The following is a 24,050-nucleotide window of genomic DNA, read 5'->3' as shown; positions in this document are numbered from 1 at the left end:
ATCTGAGAGATCTGTGAAGTGTCTGATTGGTTGATGCTCGGCTTTCGCGCGAAAGGAACAACCAATCAGAGACGTTCTAGAGTACATCATCTGATGAATGGTAAAGGCCTTCTTCACGATAGCCGCCATGTTTGTTTTCGCTTTATAATGCAAAGGCCAAGCAAGCTTAAATCGGCAAATTTCAGTTGCTTTCTTATAATGTCTGATAACTTTTTTTCATCCCATACTTTGGTTTCACGTAATTTCTGCTCTTTCATGGAAGAATTTAGAAATCGGCTTGCGTAGCTAACAAGTCAAATAATCAAGCAACATTTTCAAACTAACGTAAGCTTAGTAATCAAATCATTATTAAATATCTAGGTTCTCATTTATTTAGACAAGCCGATTTTCCGAGCTGAACGGCATCATTTCAATGTTTGCAGACAACGTGGCTAATTTGCATTATAATATGAAAATCTTCATGGCAGCTTTTGTGAACATCGCCTATTAATGCTTGTTGTACCTTGCCAAATATAAATTACACCATTAAAGTACACAATGAAAGAAAGACGAAAATAATGTAGCCTGGTAGTAACGAACGTGGTTCTTATTACAATATACGCATGTCTCTCCTCGAATAAGCGTGCCCTTAGATTCGTAAAGCAAACTTTTCCACTTCAAAACCGATGTAGGAAATTTTTAAGGACTAAAAAAAACAAAAACGTGTTTGAAAAATATTAAAATTAATTTCCAGAGGGAGAAAACTTCTATGGTTCCTTGCCTTAGCGACATGTTCTTTCGGTCTCTGACTTTCGTCGGGTTCGTGCTAACAGTCATACTCTACTGCGGTAGTTCTGGGCATCTGGTACGAAATCATCATCATAATCATCATCATCATCGTAATCATCATCGAAACCTAATGTTGCGCAACATCATAATTGCAAACAAAGTGCTGACGTTGCTTATTATGTTCTATATGATCAAAGCAAATTTCAAAATAACAATCTTTGTTCAGTAAGCTTTCAGAAAATATATACTTTATTGAGGTTACCATTGATGGTTTGTACACAATTTGACTTGGAACAAAAACGCCAATTTTCCTCCCGTGATACCTTAAACAAAGCAAAAAGAGTATTGGCTTCCTTCCTGTACTGCTCTGCTCAACCGCCTGTTCCGCAGGCTAGGTCCACTATTAGCCTGTTCAAGGCTCTTTGCAAGAAAGTTGAGATGAGTTAAAACAAAAATGCGAAACTAAAACGTGCGAGGTTTGAGCTGTTTGAGGAGAGAACGCACACAGTTTTGCGTTTTCCCGATAGCTGCCGATAGACAGAAACCGAACGCCTTCGTAAAACTCAGCTGCATGGTATTTGCACCTTCCAGTGATTAGGGATTACAGTCAACTCTCGTTACAGCGTACACGCTTGGGGCGTCGTTTAGTATCCGCTATAGCGAGAGTCCGTAATAGTCGTAGGAGTCATTTCCAGTAAACCCATTTTGCCGGGGATCTGGGTTTTGTCCGTAATAATAGCGAGGTGTCCGCAAGGCCACTTATGTCCAGGATTGAACGCAGGTATTGTTTAATGAGTACTTCATGTTTGACTGTGTTATTTGATATTTCCATATTACTTCATATTTGACAAAATTTGGTGTGTTTTGGTGAATTTTTATTAATAAGGACACTTTGTGATGCCTGTCATGAGGAACGTGCATCTCATTAGCGTTCAATCCTGGACATATCTGTCTTTTGTGAAGAGATGATTCTCGCATTTTTAGCTGTACATAGCTTAAATTTCAGACGCCCCTTTCTGGTCGCCTGGAAGCAGGTAGTTCAGTCCCTGAACTAGGCATAAATAGATTGTGCTCGGCAACTTTTGAGCAACTTTTAGCGTTTTGAGCAACTTTTTGTAGTACCAGCAACCTAGGGCAACTTTTGCCTTCCTTGGCAACTTGTGAGCAACAAATTGATATAAAACCGATCCAAACCATAAAAAGGTCGTTTCATTTCAAAAGATTTTATTAAAACTGGTTTTATCAAAACTTATTTCATTAAAACTGAGGATATACAATAAAATGAGAATAAAATAACACTTGCTTTACGCCCATGAAATCTCGACAGCGGCTATCTATCTAACGGGCGCTTAAATTCAGCGGTTATTCGCTGCAAAATAGAGCCTCAGTCACTTATGGGCTTATGGCATCGCAATCACAAAAAAATTTCAGACGAGGAAAATGTAAAAATTCAGACATTGGCCCCATTGTGTTTGCCATAGACGCTGGGGCAACTCTTAGTAAACCTGCAAGTGCTTCAATTTCTAGAAAACGCAAAATTCACTCTAGAGAGCAAGCAACTTTTCTAAATTTTGGTGGCAACTTTTTGATATTTGAGCAACTTTAGAGCAACTTTTGGGTATATTGTGAAGCAACTTTTCCTGAATTTACTAGCACAATCTATTCATGCCTACCCTGAACTCTTTCTTCCACGTGCCCTTTATCTGTTTATAGGGGTTAAACCCAAGCGCGCGAAGAGAGAGTCCAGGGACTGGACTAGGAAACAGGCGACCAGAAAGGGGCATCTAAAAATCAGGTTAAGCTGTACATTGATTGCATTTTCCATTGCATTCAGATCAAGACACTTATATGGTCACTTATCCACTTGGAGAGCCTTTCTTTTCACCGTAGTCGGTGTCCTTCGTTCATAAGGTTGTCACGCAACAGCAAAGTGTTGCGTGACGATGCAAACTTTACATTACATTCTTCGAAGTAACATAGAAACAAGAAGCAACGAAAGCGGTTTCCTTCGAGATCCCAAAATGTGTTTTCTCTGTTCTAGAATTCTACGATATTCCAAACTTTTAGTAAACTTGCACTTCTTTCCTCAAAGCTAAAAGGGTGAGGCCGCTGCATGAAAGCGAGGCTACAGCGCGCAGCCGCGATGGATGCAGCTTGCTGCATTTGTTGTTTATGTGTCGCTTCAGTGAAGGCCGTAGCTGAGAGAAACGACGGCGACAGTTAAAATCTGGTTCCATCTTGGTGTGAAAGACAACAGCTACTGGCCATTACTCGCCATCACACACTTTAGGGTCTAAGGAAGATGGCTAGCCAAGATGGGAAGCTACCAACTTCGGATAGAATACTCAAAAGTAAGATTCCGAAAAATCGCTAATCTTGCCAACCGTTGCCTTGAGAGCCGCCATTTTGCATAGTATTGCTTTGTAACTGTTTTTAATATCTTCTGCTTTTCTAATCTAGCTGTGCCTATGCCTCCCATGGAACGACTAACGGTCAAAGATGTGTTCGATTCGAATGGAAAACCTAAAGCAGACGTGTTAAAAGCTCATTTCTTAAAAGAGGGAAGAGTGGAGGAGGAGGTAGCTCTTCAAATTATAAACTCAGGGACGGAGCTTTTAAGACAGGAACCTACAATGCTGGAGGTCGAGGCACCAATAACAGGTACAGGGACTTGTGATTTAAATTGTGCAGGTATTTGCCTGAAAATCGGCGGCAGGTTGCGTGAGTTCGTGAATTAACCAATGCTATGTTCTGTCTTCTTTTCCATTTGCAGTTTGCGGAGACATACACGGGCAGTTTTACGATCTAATCAAATTATTTGAAGTAGGAGGATCTCCTGCTTCTACAAGATATCTATTTCTTGGCGATTATGTGGACAGAGGGTATTTTTCAATCGAGGTAAGCGTATAAAGCTTACATGCATAAAGCTGTTTTAAAAATGGTCTCGCTTCATGCATCCTGCGTACGATCGTTTGTTGTTCGGCATAAACATATTCTGAACCACGATTCCTTTTATAGCTTGTCCCCGTTTTGCCTCCGTTTTTCTAAAAAGCTGCTTCTATTCAATAGCCACACATTTTAAATCGGTATTAACTGATAATTTTCCTTTATTTCTTTTCTGTTCTTTTGCAGTGTGTTCTATACTTATGGGCGTTGAAACTACTTCATCCAAACACACTTTTCATGTTGAGGGGAAATCACGAATGTCGACATTTAACGGAGTATTTTACCTTCAAAACAGAATGTAAGTGTCTTTGTTCTACACTGAAATGAATGTATTTTTCTTTAATTTTATGGTTCTTTCTCCACCAACGACTAGTGGCTTCCAAACTTCAGAGCGATCAGAAGGGACGACGCCTCGAAAACCCGCGTAAAAACAAATTGCTCTGTCGAACAATCGATCGAACGCTTCGTCATGCTACGTATAAAGCTTCTATTGAAGAAAATTCAAGTGGCGTCTGTTCTAGAGTGGTCTTGTCTTTCCTTCATTTCTGTTTTGATATTTATTCTTGGTCAGGTCGCAAGGGAACTTTAAACCTTACTTTCACTTTATATAGACCCGTTGAGTTTTCATGAATAAATTATAGGGTTGCGCTTTTAAAATTTACATCTTTATTCAGTTTATTGTCGAACACGATTGAAAAGTGTGAAATTGTCATGAAACGATCCACTTTTTCTAAAACTGGCCTCCAGTTCAAAAAGAAGTATTTTTTAGAACTTTTTTGTTTTTTCAATGGGTAGTTGTTTTAGAAACTTATTTTGTTGTCACGTAATATTCTCAAGTGTTGCAAAATTTCTAACGATTAGCAGATTAATTTCGAGAGGTATTGTCCATCGTTGTTTGGTGCATGGTTAATTTCTTTTGCTGAAAAAATCTCTGGCTTTCACAGATTTTGCAAGATGAAAGTTTTTCGTGTTGTAAGGAAATTATTTGTTATCGTTGATTTGGTTTAATATTGAGCAGATCTTGATGGAGCATTTTAATATCAGTTTTTATTTTTCATGTTCCCAAATAGTTAAATTTAGTCATACAGAAGCAAGTCAGCTTATTATTTGCTTGGCAGCTTGTTGCTTCAGTTCAGACCATGTGATGCTCTCAAAAATTCTTGCTTTCAAATTTTTTAAATAGTTGTGTGTATGTGTTGTGGTTTAATTTTATTTTTGGTTTAAAATTTTTCAAACCAGTTTGATTTTTATTTCCCTTTGTTTCAGATTATGATAATATACAGAAGACAATAGAAAATAAAAATCAAACTGGTTTGAAATATTTAAACCAAATATAAAATTGAACCACAACATATGTAAGAAATTTAGTAAGCCCATTAGGCCACTAGGAGTATTTCTACTCCCCCTTGGATGGGATACTAGTCTATCGTAGGGTTACCACAGTAGTAAATTCGCTAGTAACCCATTTATAAACCTGGTAGGAGAGGCACTGTGAGAGTTTAGTGTCTTGCTCCAAAACACAGCACAGTTCCCCGGCCAGGGCTTGAATCTGAACTGCTTGAACCAGAGTCCAGCGTACTAATCATTAGGCTACTGTGCCCCCATTGAGAGATCAAGGGTTCAAGAAATTGGAATACTATTGTAGAGTGCAGTGGCCTAGTGATTAGCATGTCGCAATCCTGATCAAGTAGCCACTTTACTCACACAGTTAGCCTCAGGGTTTGCCTCACAATCATCACAGCAGTCTTGTGAGTCTTAGTGATGGCAAGTGAAAGCTAGGATTAACTGGTCCACCGGGCAAGTGGGTTTCAATGTTTTTTCCCACTCTGCTGATGGGCTGCTAGTTTTGAATACAAACTTTACCTACCGTAATGATTCAATTTAGTGCCAGGGCGCTTATTTACTTTTGGCACCTCAAGGGAGGGCGCATATTCGAGACAGGACGCTTATTCGGGACAGGGCGCTCATTTAATTTTTTGAGAAACAACCAATTGTATCTAACAATAAAAAGGAAACTGTAACAGTAAGAAATTGTTAAAAGTTTAGTTCTTTTAAAATAATTGTTTATTTTAGTAGTAAATATCTACATGAATTGTACGGTGAACGGTCAGGAGCTTATCTAGTTGACATCAATGACTTCATTAGGGGCAGTTATCCACAATAGGGGCACAAATTAGAATAGGGGTGCTTATAAGAATGGGAGCGCTAATTAGAATGGGGGCGCTTATTGGAATAGGGGCGCTTATTTACAAAAACACATTCAAAGGGGGGTGCTTATTCGGAAGGGGGCGCTTATTGGAAGGAGGGCGCTAAATCGAATCATTACGGTACTTGCTCCCTGTGAATGCCAGTGACTTGCTTTAGCATCTACAGTGTTCACATGAAAACTTTACAATGTTTATCTTATTTCAGGCAAAATCAAATACACAGAAACTGTGTATGATGCATGTATGAGATCATTTGATTCTCTTCCCCTTGCTGCGCTGATGAACAGACAGTTCTTGTGTGTTCATGGTGGACTGTCGCCTGAGATTTACACGCTAGATGACATAAGAAAGGTAACAGTGGTTTACTCTGGGTTTATAGTCATTGTTAGAAATGGTAGAACAATAAATTTGATCATTCTTCCGTGCTGTAATGAATTGAATAGCTGGACTTATAGTCACTGCAAAAAGATAGCTGCTTAAGGAAACCTTGAGCAATAGTTCAATAATATCCAAACCTTGAATGGATTTAAATCTGCTTAAAAAAATCCATAAACTCCTTTAAAACTAGATGTAAAGAATTCTTTGGGCTTATTCATTTCCATGTACAGAGTAATATGTTTATCAGATGTAACTTGCATGTTGTAAAGAAATAATAATTTTACAACCTAACATTTGGTTTTGAGTACCTTAAAATACTAAGAAAGTGTGCAAACAACAGCAAACTTTATCTTTAATCTTTCCAATTGTGGTCACTTCGTTCCATCCTATGGTCAGATCATTCCACAGAAGTCACTTCCTTCCAGCGTCAGTTAAGTATCGTTTGTTATCTCATGGATTTAAGAATGAGGTATATTCATGTGTAACACGTTTGTTTCGGCCCATGGATTAAAGAACGAGGTGTATTCATGTGAAGCGCGCTTGTTTCGGTTTAGAACGGATGATGAATGAAGTGACTATTTCTTGGAACAATCTGACCATAAGATGGAACGAAGTGACAGGAAACCAATTTTTCACTTCTTTTAAGTATACCTAGAGTGGCCAAAGGCTGCTTTACTGTCAATACAAGTAACCATTTTATCAATTAATTTTGGCCAGTCTTGAGAGTACAGATTGACTTCAGGCTTCAGATTAAAGCTAGTTGTTTTAATCATAACCTGTGTACTTTTCAGATTGATCGATTCACAGAGCCACCTGCATTTGGTCCCATGTGCGACCTGCTGTGGTCTGATCCTTTGGAAGATTATGGCAATGAGAAAAACGCCGAACACTTCAGCCACAACACAGTCAGAGGTTGTTCCTACTTCTACAGGTAACATGCTGATCATTTATTTATTTATTTTTCTCAAATTTCACCCTAAACAAAGCTAATCATAACCATTTATTGTCACATTAGAGCAGTTTTCAATTGAGTGTCGTAAACCCAAAACCAAAGTAAGTACTCTGGCCAATCACAAAGGACACAGACAATCCAGTGAACCAATCAAAACTCGAAGCAAATACATGTAGCCGGCACGAAGCGTGGGAAAACGTGCGCGAGCGAGACACGATTGGTTTTGGATTTAGTTCTGATTGGCTAAGAAAGTGGCGCGAGATTTTTAAGCCAATCACTAAGCGTAGTAATGCAAAACCAAAGCAATTGCAAATTATTTTCGACACTCAAGTGAAAACCGCTCTAACCCTGGTATAACCTTGTTTAGGGGTGTCCAGGAGTGTTCCACCATTTTCTGTGTTTCACACCTCAGTACAGGTGATTTTGTGTTATGTTGACAGTTTTAATGCCTGTTTATGCTCTTGTTACAGTTATCAAGCAACCTGCGACTTTCTACAAAAGAACTCTTTGCTTTCAATAATCAGGGCACATGAGGCTCAAGATGCTGGGTGAGTGATAAAGATGTTTTTTTTTATCTGTCCCATATCCAGGAAAAACACAAGTGAAAGGGCAAGAGTATTTACCTGTTCCTTGGTTGAATTTCCTTATCAAATCAATTTAGCTTACATCTGAGTTGCCAGGGCAACTTGTTGTTAACTTCTTTCATAGTGCTGGCACAAGGCTTGAAAAAAGTGCTGTCCAGTCTTCTTGATAAGTAGATTTTTTCTTGCTGGGCAAGTAACTTGTCATTCTTGCCCAGTGAAGAAGGGTTTAGGCAAGTCAACTACCAACTAAATCATTAAAAACAGGGTTCCTACACGTCTTGAAAACATTTGAAAACCCTTGAATTTCAGGAGTTCGATTTCAAGGCCTTGAAAGGACTTGATTGGTTTTCAGTCCTGGAAAGTCCTAGCCTCCTATGCAGACGTCCTTAGGGCTCGTCACGCGTTTCTCCCGAACGTCTGCGTAGGAGGCTATGAAAGTCCTTGATTTTTTTAATTAATCGTCAAAAGGCGTCAAGGCAGTGAGAAGACTGCTAAAATAAGCAACTTTTTTTAGTTCTTCAGCAAGTGCATCAGTGGCATAACAGACTGGAAATAGTTAAATTGGTGTAAATTTCATGAAAAAAGTCCTTGAAATTTCCAAGAAGGGTCCTGGAAAGTCCTTTAAAAGTCCTTGAATGAGTTTGTGGGTTTCTGAATCGCGAGGTGAAGGATTGCAACATGGCTGGGGTTGAAGTGCTGTGATCTTCAGCAAAATGTTTTTTATTTTTGGCTTATCGTTTGGACATGCTAAGAAATATTCAATTGTTATTTGTCTTTTTGTTTTAGATACCGAATGTACAGAAAAAGTCAAGAAACAGGGTTCCCATCGCTCATCACAATCTTTTCGGCGCCTAACTATTTGGATGTCTACAACAACAAAGGTTTGCAAAAACAATGATCTGTTAGCAATTTAAAAGGATTTGTTGAAAGAGCACGCTTTCTAATGGATGCATGTTAACTTTTTTAGCTGCTGTTTTGAAGTATGAAAACAATGTGATGAACATTCGGCAATTCAACTGTTCTCCTCATCCTTACTGGCTTCCAAACTTTATGGATGTCTTCACATGGTCATTACCATTTGTTGGTGAAAAAGGTAAGCCCTTAAGCGGTGCTACAACACAACCATTTAGAAGAAAGTCAACCAATTGAAGAACATGAGCTAATGAATTTCAAACGCAAACAGGTTAAAGCATTCAACCTAAAACTATTTAAACTCATTGCCAATAGATGAGTTTGGGGATCATTGAAGTGAATGCAGGAAAGGTCTATTTGCTTCCAAGTGGCCCAATTCAAGTAGTCACAGTTAGAGCGGTTTTCACTTGTGTCGAAGTAATTTGCGTTTGCTTTGGTTTTGCGTTCCTCGCTTAGTGATTGGTTTTTGCGCCACTTTCTCGGCCTCAGGGTCCACCAATCATGCTCGCCGCGCCGTTTCCCCGCCTGCCCTCATGTTTTGCTTCGGTTTTGATTGGTTACTGGATTGTCTGTGTCCTTTGTGTTGGCCGGTTTCTTTGGTTGGTTCGCACTCAATGAACTGCTCTAAAAGAACGAACACGTAAGCTGTTTGTTAGTCCCTCTAATATAGAGTAAAGGCATATTGTTTACTTCCACTTGGTCATTTGCAGTCACTGAAATGCTAGTGAATATTCTCAATATTTGCACGGACGAGGAACTCGAAGAGGGAGATGAAGATGAAGAACAAAGTGAAGCTATAAAGAGGAAAGAGGTTATTCGCAGCAAAATACGAGCCATTGGCAAAATGGCCAGAGTATTTACTGTGCTTAGGTGAGAAAATTTTAATATTTTAGTCTGGTCAGGGCTCGAGACTAACTTTTTAACTCACTGGTTTATTGGCTAATAACATGACAGATTTTACTATCCAAACGTAATTTTTGCACTATTCAGATATTGATTTCTATCAAGAACTGTTGAGTTTTTCACAGCCAAATGGCTAGGAGAAATGCTAAACCTGGTGGCCAAAAGCTAAATTTTAGTAGTCTTTGGCTAGTTGGCTACCGTTAGCCTCGAGCCCTGCTTGTCCATTTGATTAAGCCTGTATGGCTAACATTTGAGGTGTTTGGATAGTTGATGAAACACTGTCTCGAGTCTTTGATATATTTTCTCAGAATTTGAAACAAAAACTATGGAGTAAATGGAGAAATAAAATCGTAAAAATTGTGTTTTAAAGTTGCTTATGAGTAACTTGTTGCATGTAAGTGATATTGAGTTGTTTTGTTGGCCTGTCGTAAGCTTGTTGCATACGAGAAAGTCATAATAAAATTTGTAAATTGGCCCTAAAGTGGATAGGGCTTCAGAGAATGCCTTACATAGCAATCATGGTTAACTATCCACTTTAGTCCTAAGCAGTAGTGCAGTACATGTAGCAGTTTAACTTGTAGTGTGGGTCCAGGGTGGGGGTGGGGTGGGGTGGGGTTACTCGGTTGTGCCCCCGGGTCTCCAAAGTAGCACCCCGTTTTAGAAAGAATTTGCATTCAAAATGATACCCATTCTAGAAACAGGTCAATTTTGTAACACCCTGTTTTGGATGCGGATAATTTGAAACATTCATGTGTTCCAAATATCATACCCTGTTCTCTAAAATGGATACCCCGTTCTAGATCAGGAGCCCAAAATCATGATCCCATTGGGTGGCAGATAACCGTATAGGTATTTTGGGGAAGTACTCCCCCCCACCCCCCCCCCCCCGGTCCAAGTTTTACGTGTTCTAATATCATGCATTGATCTGACAACTTGTTGTTATCTTTAGGGAGGAGAGTGAGAGTGTTGTTCAACTCAAAGGGCTCACTCCCTCAGGCAACTTGCCAGTGGGTCTCCTTGCTGGAGGCAAACAAGGCATTGAAACTGGTAAGATCTGCTGCAAATAAACTAAATGTAGATGAAATTCCAGCGTATGACAATCAAGTTTATATTAAAGCCGGGTATACAAAGGCAATTTTTATGTGACAAATATATTTGATCATGTAGGTGACACGACAATTATTTGTCACAGTTCAAAGTTAAGTGTGCCATTGAAGGGGAAGTCCTTTCCAAAATGGTACTTTTATTCTTCACACCAATGAAAAGGTAATACTTCTTTTCTTCTTTTTGCCCATCCCTGTGTGGCACTGGGCAGCACGGTTCTCCCCCTCCTTCTCTGCCAGTTTTTCTGGTGCTCCGCGTTGGCTCCCTTTCTCCGTTTCTCCGTTCTGCGCCATGTTGTTTTTGGGTGCCCTCTTCTGCGTTTGCCTTCAGGTGTCCGCCGCGTCTTGCTTGTGTTGTGTCCTTTCGCACGTCCATCCATCTCCACTTCTCCTGTGACAATCGTGCGAATATCCTCAAATATGTTATTCACTAAAATTTTAGCTTCCAAAGAGTATACAAACCCTATGAAGTCCTTGTCTGAAGTAGTTTGAAAAACAAGAACCGGCGGCTACCATCTTGTGACATTGCACCTTTAACCCTGGGCTGTGATATTTTAAAACATTCTCTTTTGACTTTATTTTTTAGCCTTGCAAGGTCAGGTTTTCAGCCCAAATCACAAGATCAGTGGTTTTGCAGAGGCCAAAGGACTCGACCAGGTGAATGAAAGAATGCCGCCACGCAAGGATTTACCAGTGCAACCAGGGAGCAAGTGAGAGGTTGGACTGGGGCCAAGCTTCTTCGAACCCTAGTCATCGAGCATTAGTATTGTAGTATAGTATTATTAACCTTGTGAATACCTGTATAAAATAACATAATCTGCTTCTCAAAAAGCCTACTATTAAACTTCTCTTGGATATAATATTTAAAATTTTGCATTGCGGTGATGACTAGGTCAGCACGATTACTTCCACTTCAGTGTCTATGCTGTGTAATTGAATATGCTCTGAGGCATGTGGCATTGATGAGGTTGGAGCTTTTTTCAGTAGATTTCCTATGATCTAGTATGCTTCTGTTGGTGTCCTGTGGTCCAGAAATGCACCAGTAGGCTTCCTGTGGTTCAGGAAATGCCAGTGGGTCTTGTGAACCTGGGATACATCAGTGGGCGCCCTGTGCTCCACAATGTGACTTTTTGGTCCTGCGACCCAGAGCTCACCACACTTCTCTTATCTATTAACCAAACAAGCTATAAGGCAATGATTTACAAGTATATAATATACAGTGTATAGATAAATATATCTATTGTAGTTAGGACGTGGAGATGATTCTTGTTGGAGATTTTTTAACTCGAGGCTGGCTGATGCTGGTTCTTAACCTTCTGCGGGTTCTCCTCTCTCCTGTCTAATTTCCATTTCTTTCTTGTAATGTCAGTTCTGAGAATTTACCGATAGTGGTCCAGTCCAGCAAGAGTATATTCCCTAGTTGTTGATTTTCTTTGTCCTGATCACCTGTCACGCTTGTTTTGTTAAAATGTGGTAATACAAGTGATGCTATCGGTTAAAATCAGATTTAGACCACAGCTTTGAGCAGTCAAAACTGGCCCATGGAGTTCTTTTCCAAATCACAAAAAAAACACAGTAGTCATACATAAAGACTGTTTGCCATCTTGAAAATTTTTTTCGAATAGCGGGGCTCAAGTGAAGTCCTGTTGGGTCGTCTGGGACACGTAGATTCTCCTGCTGGGCAGGTATCTTTTCATGCTTACTTACCTGATGGGCAAGGCTGCTGATTTCTGACTAAATAATGAATTTAAAACAAAAACTTAACTTAGATCAGGCCCCAGGCAAGGAAACTTTTAGAGTTGCTTGTCCAAAGTGCCAGCTAGAAAATTTTTTTTCAAGCCCTGAAATAGCGATCAACAACTAGTTTTTCTCACTGCATTAATATTGTTAAGGAGGGCATGCAAAGAGAATTACTGAAAGCTATCAACCATGCATTGCTAATTGAAATCAATATTCTCACTACCTGTTGCCTAACATCGGTGGAATAATAAAGAAGAAATTAGCTGTGGATATTAAGCTTTTTTGGGTTAGTCAATGATTTGTGCTGGCACTTCCACTTTGTGACAAGTTAATGTTTTCTTGTGTATGGCAGACTCTTGTAGTATCTTCATTCTCATTTATTATCTTTGTCATTTGTTGATTGATGTAGTTTGATCCTTAGATTGACCTTTTGCATTGTTTATTTCAGGGCCGTAACTAGCAAAAGGCAAGATGAGGCACTTGCCTTGCCTCATCTAGATTTTTTCTCAAAATTAGAAACAAAATAGGTTTTGTTAGGAAAATAATCCCCAGCTGAACAAGATTGGTCTTTCCCAAGAAATACCCAATGAAAATTGTCTCTGAAGAGTTTCAGAGCTTCCAGATTTCAAAATTTTCCACTAGCAAGATCTCGCCTCAATCTTGCCTTGTCTATGGCAAAGGTCTGGTTACGGCCCTGTATTTGCATTATTTTATATTTTAGCATGTTTGTTGTTGCCTACTTCAGAGTCATAGTGTGGCTCTGGTAAGTGTTTCTGTTCACAAAATCAAATGCAAATTTATGTGTAGTTTTAAGTATCAAGAAAGAGAAAGGGAAACTTCTTCAGACAAAGTCGTTTGATCTGAAATGGGTAATTTTACGTATTAAAGCTATGAGGGGCTGTTCATGATTATAAGTTATTTGCTATGATGTACAAAATGTTCTTCCAAAGCAAATGAAATTTAAAGAAAAAGGTTAACTAAAGCCAGCTGCACACTTGAACAACTAGCTGACCTATTCTCCTCCTGCATGTGTTTATTGGTTAGTTGATATTTTCTGGCTGAGCAAGTACCTCTTGTCCCTTTACACCGCCACACCCGTCTCACAAGATAAAATTTTCACGAAAATGTCCGCACACAAGAAATCTGCTGAGCACTCCAGGTGGTAAGCTCTGCTAGGTGCTCTAGCGGGCAGCTGGCTTAAGGTTGAAAACCATTATCCTATAGCTTAACAATCTTCCATTATTGTACATCTTAGAGCAGTGTTCCAGATAAGAGAGAAACTCAGGTCAAAAACCCAGGAAGGTTAGCTACATGTACCTGACCCGACAAGTTAGAAACTCTTATTGATTTGGTGGAAGTAGTGGGAATTTGACTTGTTGGAACTCCCTGTCGATACCTAACCTTGAAAACTTATCTGGAACCCTGCTTAGAGTTGGCTATATAAGGCTTGATCAAGTTGTGCATTATAATATTATTACATTAAGAAAATTAATAGTTATTGACTGTCAGATTTTTCTGGCCTGATTTGAGTCAAATGTCATTGAAGTTGCAAGGCTCACATCCCAAACTTCTAGTACATGTAATAACCCACAAATATTCTCTCCATTGTATATGCTCTTGTCTTGTGAATGTAAAATCTAAGAGGAGACCTTCTATGCTTGCTATATAAAGCTCTATTGCATTTAAAGATAGTTGTAATCTACTTAGGTGTAGGCATTTTATTTATGATTTTAAAACGAAGGAAAACTATAAGTTTTTGGTTTTAATTAAAGATACTTCTGACAAAGAAAATATTGTTACTACAGCAATGGTTGTACAAAATTTTATATTCTTGTATCAACTGTCTTGTGTTAGAAGAGGGTGTTTGTGTTGTGTTGTAGGGTGTGTGCGTCCCTCTATCATTCTTGTCCCCAGAGCCGCTTGTCTCTCTTAGCTGGCAGGGCCTGTGCATGAGAAGCAAGTAGCTTTAAGGACAATTGATTTGATTGGCCAGATTAAAACATAGGAAGTTTCACAAATTAACCATCTATTAAACTCTGTATAACAAAGGGATTTTAAAACGATTCAATTGATTGGCTGTTCATTTTGTTTAACCAATCAAAATCACGTGTCCCCAGAGCCACTTGTTGAAATCTTGTGCACAGGGTTCTGCTAGCTAAGAGGGACAAGCGGTCGTCGGATGAGAACGACCCCTCTATTTTCTTCAATCAATTGAAATTGGGAAAAGAATCGCAAGGGAATTGGACGCAATTGCAAAATGGGCGGGGTGAGGTGATGGGAAGTGAGATCAAAATGATTTTTCCTACCTTCTGTTTGCTCCTCCCTACCCCCACCCTCTTGTGCTTTGCGGCGGCTGTTTATTTTTTTTGCGGGAGGCTGTGAAAAGTCAACTATTGCGACGGTTTCCTAGAGCTGGGACACAGTAGGTCTACAAACTTGTTTCATATTTTTGAGCTTTTGAAATTGACCATCTCCGTGACGTTTCAAAGTATTATGACATAAATGTCAATGTCACAAACAGCCGAAAACGTTTGGTTTTATCATTTTAATTTTACCATTTTCAACTCTTTTTAGCCTTGTATATAGTATATATGATTAAAATTTGTTTTTACCTTTTTCTCTGCCCCCCCCCCCCCCCTGTCAAAAATAAATAAAATAAACAAGACTAACTGCCTAACTCATTTGAACAATCAAAGTTATTTTCCATGACTTTCTATGGCCGCACTTTAATCCCACCCCTTTGTTTAGGCCTATGAAATACTAAAGTTTCATTACTCCTTCCTTAGAGCCGCTTGTGCCTCTCAGCCGGCTGAGCCTGGGGCACGATGGCCAAGTGGCTCTGGGACGAGAATGATTTTCACAGCACCTACTTTTCTCGGTTTTTGTCTTATCCAAAAAGAGATCATTGCAACTGATATGTCGAGAATCTTCAGATTAAATAACTCCGCAGGTACTACAACGTTCAACTTTATTTCTTAATTTACAATACATGTCTGAGTTCAACAATGTTACTTGTCATACAAGCACCTTTTAAAGTCAGTCGGGCTAGACTGGTCGCTGAGCCCGCAGTTCTCCTAAGAGGTTACCAAGCAACGGTGACGCATCCTGATGACGACGAGATAGCGTCAAATAGACCAAGAATCGGAAACTTTTCCGACACTTCACGAAGATTTTCCGGCAAAGACACGGGCTCCCCTGACTGAAATATTTTAATAAATGTACGCGCTGAATTTAAAAAGCAAAATTTTAAGTCCAAGTTTTACTATAGCCTGAATTTCTTCCGTCTCTTCTGGTGGCTTACTCCCGGGAGTTTATAGTGACCACAGGCTGAAATTCATACTAGTGAATTTGTGTAAGAAGTAAAATTCTTACAATTTAAAAACGCTTGAAACTTCCTTTTTTAGTTTTTTTTTCTTTACTTGTCGCTTCAATAGTTTTCCTTTCTAAGTTCTAAAGCCTCGGATAGCATGGCATGCTTTACCCACAATTTGTCAAGAATATATAGCTAAAGACATTTTGCAAAACAAGTTGAATCTCGACAATCAAACTGAACTGAACAATAATAACTTTTTCATTCATAAAAGACAAAAGTTTCGTTTTAAATCGTAACTACATTTTGCACTAAACAAAGTTTTTTTTTTCGAATTTCATGCCTCATTCTACTAAAACAAATAGAGGATGGTTTTCTTATGTCATCATCTGAATCCCAAGTCTCCTCTGGGAGAATAGGGCCATGGTTTTCTTTTGTATGTCCCATAAATTACTTTTGAGATCAACAAAGCCACTGAATGCACTCGCACGAACTTTGCCCATGCGTTCTTTAGAAGCTTTCCTAAACCGGCCCGAAACATCAATGATTTTGTCTGACTACTTGCTCGAAGAAAACTCGAATTCTCGTTTTGTTTAATTTGTAAGCTAAACTGCAAACACTCCCGAAGTCGGCGCGGGCTGAACAAGCTTGGGGCTGTTCAAAGCAGTATAAACAGAAAATTGAGTTACAAACCTGTAACATAAATTTACGTCAATCCTGAAACAACCCGGCCCTCGAACAGCGGTCAAATGCAACATGCACGCGCAGTTCCCCAAACTGCCCATCTTCAATTTCTAAATCCTCTACATTTGAGCCAAAAGTGAAGACAGTTCCTGAAAATTTACGTTTTGTACACGCAATACGCATTGAGAATTTACGTCATAAATGTTTTCCACCTAACTCATCAGGTCCAATTTCGTTTGTCACTGCTCTGTTTATCACGTTCTCTTACAAAAGTCTTTCACATTTTCACTTCCAATTCTTACAAACTTCAAGGCAGCAAAAGCCAGAAGTGGCGTTGGATTTTTGCGTTTGACCGCTGTTATGACGAACATGAGCACCTCTCGCACCCGCCACATTTTTGTCTCCAACCGTTTGTTTCCCGCCACATTTTTGTCTCCAACCGTTTGTTTCCAGCCACATTTTTTGCGCCATCCGTTTCTTTCCCGCCACATTTTTCGCGCCATCCGTTTCTTTCCCGCCACATTTTTTTGCGCCATCCGTTTGTTTCCCGCCACATTTTTTGCGCTACCCGTTTGTTTTTAGCCACATTTTTCGTGCCATCCGTTTGTTGCCTGCCACATTTTTCGCGCCTTCCGTTTGTTTTCCGCCATTTTTGCGCCACGCGCTTTCTACCGCCCTCCACTCACTTCCTGCTAGACTAAGAGTTACTGTTATGTTTTACCCTCTTAAAATAAAGTCCTTATCCTATCTTATCTTACTTTTTTCAAGAGTAAAGGGCGATTTACATGTGTTTTACAGACAAGACATAAAAAATACTAGTCCGACGCCCGTCTAAATGTCTTAAATCAAAAACCTTTCATCTACAAGGGTCTTTCTTGTGAGATTCTTTCTTCCCAAAGAATTTCTCAACAATGTCAATGCCTTGCTGAACAGATATGAGATAATGCCGGCGAGCACGTAATCTGGATAAATCAAATCCATGGCGGCAAAAATCAACAAGTCAAAAAACATCAATGTCCACTCATTGCCATAAAACAGAATCGAGTTAAATGACCGACCGTCGTCATTGTAGAATATCGCCTTGTCCGGGGGAGGGAGCTCTTTGAGTTCCATGTTTAAGATCCGCTCAAAAAGGAGCTTGTCCCTTACCAGGTAATCAAGGTCCCTCAGGGAGTGATCAATGAAGGCAGATAAGAAGCGATTCAAGGCGTTGTATGCTTGGAGGCGTTTTTCCACTGCTGGGGCGAGGCGACTTCCACGACCATCTTGCCCTGGGGACAAATGGAAAAAATAAATGATCTATTGTCAGTTGCCGATCCAGAGCTAGTGATAATTTTTTTTCTTCAGAGAATGGGGGCGGGGGGAGGGGAGGGAGCTTCTTTTTTATTGTACAGTGAGACATTTGAGCAGCTTGACTATCCCTAACCTTGCTCCCAGGGTGTTTCTTGTTCCTGTCCCCCGGAGCAAGAGAGGCAGGGAAGAAGAGAAGATTATTGGCATGTGCTCACAACCCAATTACCTAGAACTATTTACGAAATGGGGAGGACTTTTGTTTGTTTGTTTGTTTCTTTTTAGCAAACGTAGCTTTTAGGGTTATTTCCTGCATCTATTTTCATGGATGGTAATGTAAGCAGTGTCTTTTTTTAATTCTCTCTTTTTTCCTTTGTAGCATTGTAAGTATTTTTTTTTAATTTCTGTTAGCAATTAAAAAAGAAAAAAAAGAACGAAAAATTTTCATGGATTATACATTGGTATTAGCAAATAGTTAAGCGGGAAAGGTTACCTAAAATGCTGGTTGCGAGGCTGTGCTCTTAGAATAATTGCAGGGAAATCTTGGATAACCAGCTCTTAAAAGCTTTCATGATAGCAAAGTTATACAAGTTGCCCAAAGGCAAAAGCAAGTCACCTGTCGCACCTGGGCCCTGCTAGAGCACAACTCTGGGGTGGTAACCTGTGATAGACTATCTTTCCCTCTAGGAGGGGGGGGGGGGAGAGGAGAAGGATTCTCCTAGTCTTTTAATGCTAGAAATCAGGATGTCAACTCTGGTGGTATGGGCCATCAGGCCTAAACAGCTGTGAAGGCAGACTTTACCCATCCTTTTCCACCATCCCCTAATTCCCTATCCCTGGGGTAATTAACTGACAAGGTGTATACAGTTGAATCCCGATAACTCGAACCCTCAATAATTCGAACTCCCGCTAACTCAAACTTTTTCCAATTCCCCTTCAGGTCATTTTCTTACTAATTTTACCCTCAATAACTCGAACTCCCGATATCTCGAACCTTTTTCAATTTCCCTTGAAGGTTCGAGTTATCGGGATTCGACTGTACTTACCCATGGGAGCATTAGGCACATTCCTTCTCTGCTGTTGAATGTCGCTCTGACGTAGTGGCCTGACAACATCTTCATACTGTTCACGGAACTTCACTGGCACCTCCACTTCAAACGTCTGCCGCTCAGAGTTGGGTTCCAGGCCCCTCTTACCACATAAGTCGTCTTCTTCCCGTTTGAGCTGTTCGTTCATCTGCCACAAGTTTGTGTCTGCACGGCCATGAACTGATCGACCATGAATGTAGTAACCATACTGAGTGTTCTAAAAGAAAAGACTAACTTTATAAGTTAGAGAAGCACAAATTCTACATGTTTGTATCTGTGGGTTCGTTACACAAAGGGTGCAGGAAGGAGCTGAACTGGAATGATGCGGAAGGAGCAGGAGGAGAGGGATGCGCAGTGATGAGAGTGCTTGCCTCCCACCAATGTTGCCCAAATTTGATTCAAAGACCTGGCACCACATGGGTCGAGTTTGTTGTTGGTTCTTGTCCTTGATCCATGGGTTTTTCGCCAGGTCTTCCGGTTTTCCTAAAACTAACACTTCTAAAATTCCAATTCAATTGGGAATCCAAGGCCCATAGGTTTGTTAGTCATAAGACACTGACTACTAAGTGCAAACCTCATTAAAGTAATGTTAATTTATTCTGATTTATTTTTATTTAATCAGCAACAGCACGGATAAGTTAAAGGGACATGGTCAGCGTTCAGACCGCGCTGACCTGGACACTAGTTTTCACGTTTTGAAAAAAGTCCACCTTAACCCAAAATCAAAAATACATGTAGAGAACTTCAGAAATCTGCTTAATCTTCTCAGTGTTTTTTTTTTCTCTAAATTTTCCTATTTAGTGAAACACTGAGAAGATTGAAGCAGATTTCTGAAGGTTCGTTTTGAAAAAGTCCATGGTGGACTTTTTTCCAACGTGAAAACTAGTGTCCAGGTCAGCGCGGTAAGAACGCTGACCATGTCCCTTTAACTGAGCAGGGCCATAACTAGCAAGAGGCAATACGCAGCACTTGCCTCGTCTTGATTTTAACCCAAAATTTAAAACAAAACATGTTAAGTTGGGAAGAAATAATTACCAGTTGAACAAGGTTGTTTTTTTTTTTTCAAGAAATACCTTATTTAAAATGATAAAAAAGAGTGTTAGAGCTTCTAGTTCTTCATTTTTCTGAAGGGCTGCCCCAGAACCTCCTAGCAAGATCTTGCTTCGTCTGTTCCAAAGGTCTAGTTACGGCTCTGATGAGACATCTTTCTGGACCCAGCTTATAGTGAGCTTGCTGTACCACACAGAATTTACATGACATAATAGGCAGAACCACTGAATGAAAGAAAACTGTTTCTCTGGCTGTGACAAATAAGATCAGCTAGTACTGAGGGTCTTTGATACTTTTGCCATCAGGCGGATTAAGTCGTTTTGAGCATCGGTCTGCAGGCACATTTTTATTATCTGGGGGTTCATGGTGGAATTTATGGTGGTCTCTGTCTTCGGAGAAAGAAAAGAAATTTGCGGTCGAGGAAGAAAGATATATGGTAGTCTGTGGACTGACGACCCCCTATATTACACCCTCAGTACCAGCTTCACTGGTAACAAATAAAAAAGAACAAAAGAAAACTAGAAATTCAAAAGAAAATAAGTGTATTAAACTGCCCGGGTGGACTGTTGAGTTAAGTTAAGCTTGCAGGAATTGAACAAAAACTTAAAATGCACAAGAAGCAAGTAATGTTGACCATTTCACTTATGACACTTGCCAGGCTCGTTCTTACCAACTGTAGCAAGTGTATATCCTTGAACATTTTACAAAGATTTATTATTGCACTTACCTCTAAGATGAAGATGCTGACGTTACTCATTGAACACAAGTCAATAAAGTCACCAAGCGCATCTCCAACAAATCGCTCGTAAATAAAGGCAAAAAAGAACCACTGAACTGCCTCCACAGACAGAAACACAATCGCCAGAATGGCGAATCGCAGAACTTTGCTGTACTCTCCAACATAATCAGTTGTAAGGTTAACAGAGGTGGTACTCTGAGGGTCTGTTGTCGCTAAAAATTCAAACCCGACTACTTTCAGAAAAAACAGCACTAGGAAGATCTGTAACTCTGGGTTGATTTTCCGAACCGTTTGGATCTCATTCCATTCGTTTGCAATGAACAGTGTCCTCCATATGCTGACGGGGGCATCGGTTGCTCCTGCCTCACCCCCCTGAGTAGGTTGGTTCATTCTCCCTTGGGGGCGCTCCCAGTCGACAAAAAAGATTTCAAACGAGATTTGAGACCAAAGCATGTGAAGCACATCAATAAACTTGAACGCAATGGTTATGCCCACAAGTTCGAGAAACAAGCGTTCTTGGCTTGGAGTTGGAAGAAGCTGGGAGACTGTCTTCTGTCTTTTGAAAAAGATGAGCCACTGAACTGACAATCCAAAGACGACCCAAAACAGCATGGTAGAGAACGTGCCAAAGCAAAACAAAATGAACTTCAGGAAGGAAGCAAAGTCAATTTCAATGCGGCCTTGTCGTCGTCTCCATGCCGACACCTTGATCAGGGCCAAAATTGCAGCAAGAGCAGAGAGGCAGCCAACTGCTATCTGTTGATAATGGATAAACACAAATCTTTGAAAACTTTTCTGAAACATGTACTTACTTTTCATTAACTGAACATAAGATAACAGGTCCGTACCTAGGGGGGGCAGACGGGGCAGTTGCCCCCACCAGAAAAATTAAATTTCTAGCATTGTGTTAGATTTTGCTGAGCTATTTTTTGTAGCTATATATTGGAGTTTGCCCCCGCAGTGGAGTTAAGCGGACTTTGCCCCGTAGACAAAAAAACTAGGTACGGCCCTAGATAAGGGCTTTACTGGAGGAATATAACCAGAGATATTTCTGGTATAGACCAAGTGAAGTAAGATCCATACAAGAAAGGCCATAGGTGCATGAAACATGTACTGTATATTCTTCTGGTACATTCCTTAGCAAGTGAGTACATTAACGTTGCCGTAATGGTAGCAGGAGGTTTCGTACCCAATCAAGTTTGCACCATGCTAGTTCACACCCACCTTTTAGAAGGCAAAGTGTGACGCTGTTAGCTATCAGTGGGTGTGAGGTCGTAAAAGGTGGGTGTGAACTTGGATGATGCGAACTCAATTGGGGGCGAAACCAACATTACCTCATAATGCCTGTGGGCATTACCAGAAAATCAGACCCTGCTTATTAGCCAATCATGCTGTGCATTATATCTTAGCAAGCTCTAGCTACACACCTGATGTATAACAAAAAGTGATAACATAAATGTGATAATGCACTTGATGTATAACATGAAGTGATATGAGATAGTTATAGCCAACTCGGCACTATGCGCCTTGTTGGCTATCTACATGTACCGTCTCATATCCAACGCCCTCTCGTGGAATAATTGTTAAATGGCTCATTTATGGGAGTGTCTCCGCAGGGCTCCTCGCCCCGCTCCCCATCCTCACATGCTGCTTAACCCCAACCCTTAGCTTCATACTTTCTTTAAAACATGTTTTTGGCTTTTGAAACCTCCCTCCTCCTTCCCCCCCCTGGAGTGGCTACAGATTTTTTTTTAACTGCAAATTTTATGAGAAACATTTTTCTAAACAATTAACTACTGTTGGTGATAATACCTCGGTATCCTTCTTGATTTTGGATGAATCCATTTCATAAGTGACTGCAAAAGACATTTCCTTGTTGCTGTTCAGTACATCTTCATCATTCAGGTCCAGTGGCTCATATTTGATACGTAACATTGGGGGATATATTTCACCCTCAGACGAGCGCAGCCTTATGTTCAGCTCAATCTTTGGAGAATAACGGATGTACTGTAACTGCTGATTGCCGCCAAGTGATATGCCAATCAGATTATCGACAACATAGAACCTTCTTGTTAGCTTCCATACATCTCTATCACTACCCTCGTTTACTTTTTCGTCATCAACTACATAATTTTCCATCAGAACCGGTACAGGGTAGAGTTCGTCGTCAAGAGCAAGGAACATATCATAAAGGAACATGGGAACGTTTTTGAGCTCCTTTACTGCAATCGAACAAGATGATCGATAAGTCGTAGCAAACTTTGAGGCAGCTGCCATTTTCGAAGGCCGATCTTTGCACATTTGAAGACTGTCAAGCCCAGTTTCATAACCAACAAATGAACCATTCAGGGTGTAAACCGCAAGAACAAAGTTTATGTCCTCATTTCGTTCAAACTTCTTTGTTATCTCTTTTTTATCAAGGACTTCTGGTGCGTCACTGGCTGATAATTGATAAAACAGCCAAGGCATAACTACAGGCCAATCTCTGTTGACATCACTTACGACTCCTATGGAGCTCTTGCTGTTCACAAGATCTGTGTATTGTTTGCAAGCATCATTTCCATTTGGAATGTAATCCAGCAAAACACAGAGGTTTCCTAAAACCTGACAGGCTGTGAAGTTTGAATATTGCTCGCACAGCGCTTGGGAAGCTCTTAAATTTGAGCGAAAAAATGCTGAATCAAATGACGTGTCACCATATTCTACTTTGTACATGCTGCTAGAGTCTTTCTGCAAAAACGTTTCTTTAATGCAAACTCCCCCAGAAACAACATAACCACTGTCTTTTACAGTGCAGTCAGAGCAGAATGAGTCATTATTGGACAGAATAAAGCTGGAATGGCAGCGTCTGCAGGCTTGCATTTCTCCTCCGCCTGGTTTTGTATCATCAACACATGATACACATTGTCTGGTTGATAGTCTTGTTCCATTTCGGAGACGATCTGTAGCGACAGAATTAGCGGGGCAATTGTTACACGTCCCTGTTTTTACATTAAAACCAACATCTGACGGACATTTGATGCAGAAACTACCATCGAGGGAGCTTGTGAGGTTTCCTGAGCCGGCATTGTTACATTTTTCGCAAACTATCGAGGGGACTATCGAGCGACCAACTTTGTTTTCAACCATCTTGTAGCCCGTTTGGCAGCTGCATGATAAAAGATCTTCACTTCGCCTCTGACCAGGAGAAGCGCAGTCCTGACAGCGTAACGACGAAAACTGAAAATAGTGATTTGTTTTACAACTTTGTGGAGTAACATAGGGGATCATATAGTTTATAGACAACGACGGCAAACTCCATAACGACAAGATGAACAACATCAACAACTTGCACGCCATTTTGGATGTGGTTCACGGCTTGACTACAAATGGGTATCACCGCTGAGTTAACCTGGG

General features: G+C 40.2%; 2 protein-coding genes across 2 annotated transcripts; one reads left to right on the top strand and one right to left on the bottom strand.

Moving 5' to 3' along the window:
* Positions 1-2,923: 2,923 nt before the first annotated feature.
* On the top strand, positions 2,924-14,297 carry LOC144666132 (protein phosphatase 3 catalytic subunit alpha-like). The gene is made up of 12 exons (XM_078527491.1): positions 2,924-3,119; positions 3,229-3,429; positions 3,542-3,666; positions 3,901-4,012; positions 6,127-6,272; positions 7,091-7,230; positions 7,722-7,799; positions 8,622-8,716; positions 8,803-8,928; positions 9,458-9,617; positions 10,600-10,697; positions 11,340-14,297. The coding sequence occupies exons 1-12, from the start codon at positions 3,071-3,073 to the stop codon at positions 11,465-11,467; spliced, it is 1,458 nt and encodes a 485-aa protein (XP_078383617.1). The 5' UTR covers positions 2,924-3,070; the 3' UTR covers positions 11,468-14,297.
* A 1,147-nt stretch (positions 14,298-15,444) lies between these two features.
* On the bottom strand, positions 15,445-24,049 carry LOC144666102 (meckelin-like). Its single transcript, XM_078527453.1, has 4 exons — positions 22,467-24,049; positions 20,643-21,410; positions 18,824-19,082; positions 15,445-17,758 (listed from the first exon to the last, which is right to left on the bottom strand). Exons 1-4 carry the CDS (start codon positions 23,991-23,993, stop codon positions 17,328-17,330), a joined length of 2,985 nt encoding a protein of 994 aa, XP_078383579.1. The 5' UTR covers positions 23,994-24,049; the 3' UTR covers positions 15,445-17,327.
* Between the last annotated feature and the right edge of the window lies 1 nt (position 24,050).

Source organism: Oculina patagonica, chromosome 9 (genome assembly GCF_052425735.1).
Source record: "Oculina patagonica isolate OP01 chromosome 9, crgOcupat, whole genome shotgun sequence".
Taxonomy (NCBI): Eukaryota; Metazoa; Cnidaria; class Anthozoa; order Scleractinia; family Oculinidae; genus Oculina; species Oculina patagonica.
The sequence above is the reverse complement of the archived record's forward strand: the minus strand, read 5'-3'. Positions and strand labels throughout refer to the sequence as shown.

Bases quoted from the DNA above. Each gene is read 5' to 3' on its own strand.
- LOC144666132 (XM_078527491.1), top strand. From the start codon at position 3,071: ATGGCTAGCCAAGATGGGAAGCTACCAACTTCGGATAGAATACTCAAA. The intron at 9,618-10,599 runs GTGAGAAAATTT...TGTTATCTTTAG, and splicing joins AGAGTATTTACTGTGCTTAG to GGAGGAGAGTGAGAGTGTTG. The intron at 10,698-11,339 runs GTAAGATCTGCT...TTTATTTTTTAG, and splicing joins CAAACAAGGCATTGAAACTG to CCTTGCAAGGTCAGGTTTTC.
- LOC144666102 (XM_078527453.1), bottom strand. From the start codon at position 23,993: ATGGCGTGCAAGTTGTTGATGTTGTTCATCTTGTCGTTATGGAGTTTG. The intron at 21,411-22,466 runs GTATTATCACCA...CATTATCAACAG, and splicing joins AAATCAAGAAGGATACCGAG to ATAGCAGTTGGCTGCCTCTC. The intron at 17,759-18,823 runs GTAAGTACAGTC...ATTTGTCCCCAG, and splicing joins TGTGCCTAATGCTCCCATGG to GGCAAGATGGTCGTGGAAGT.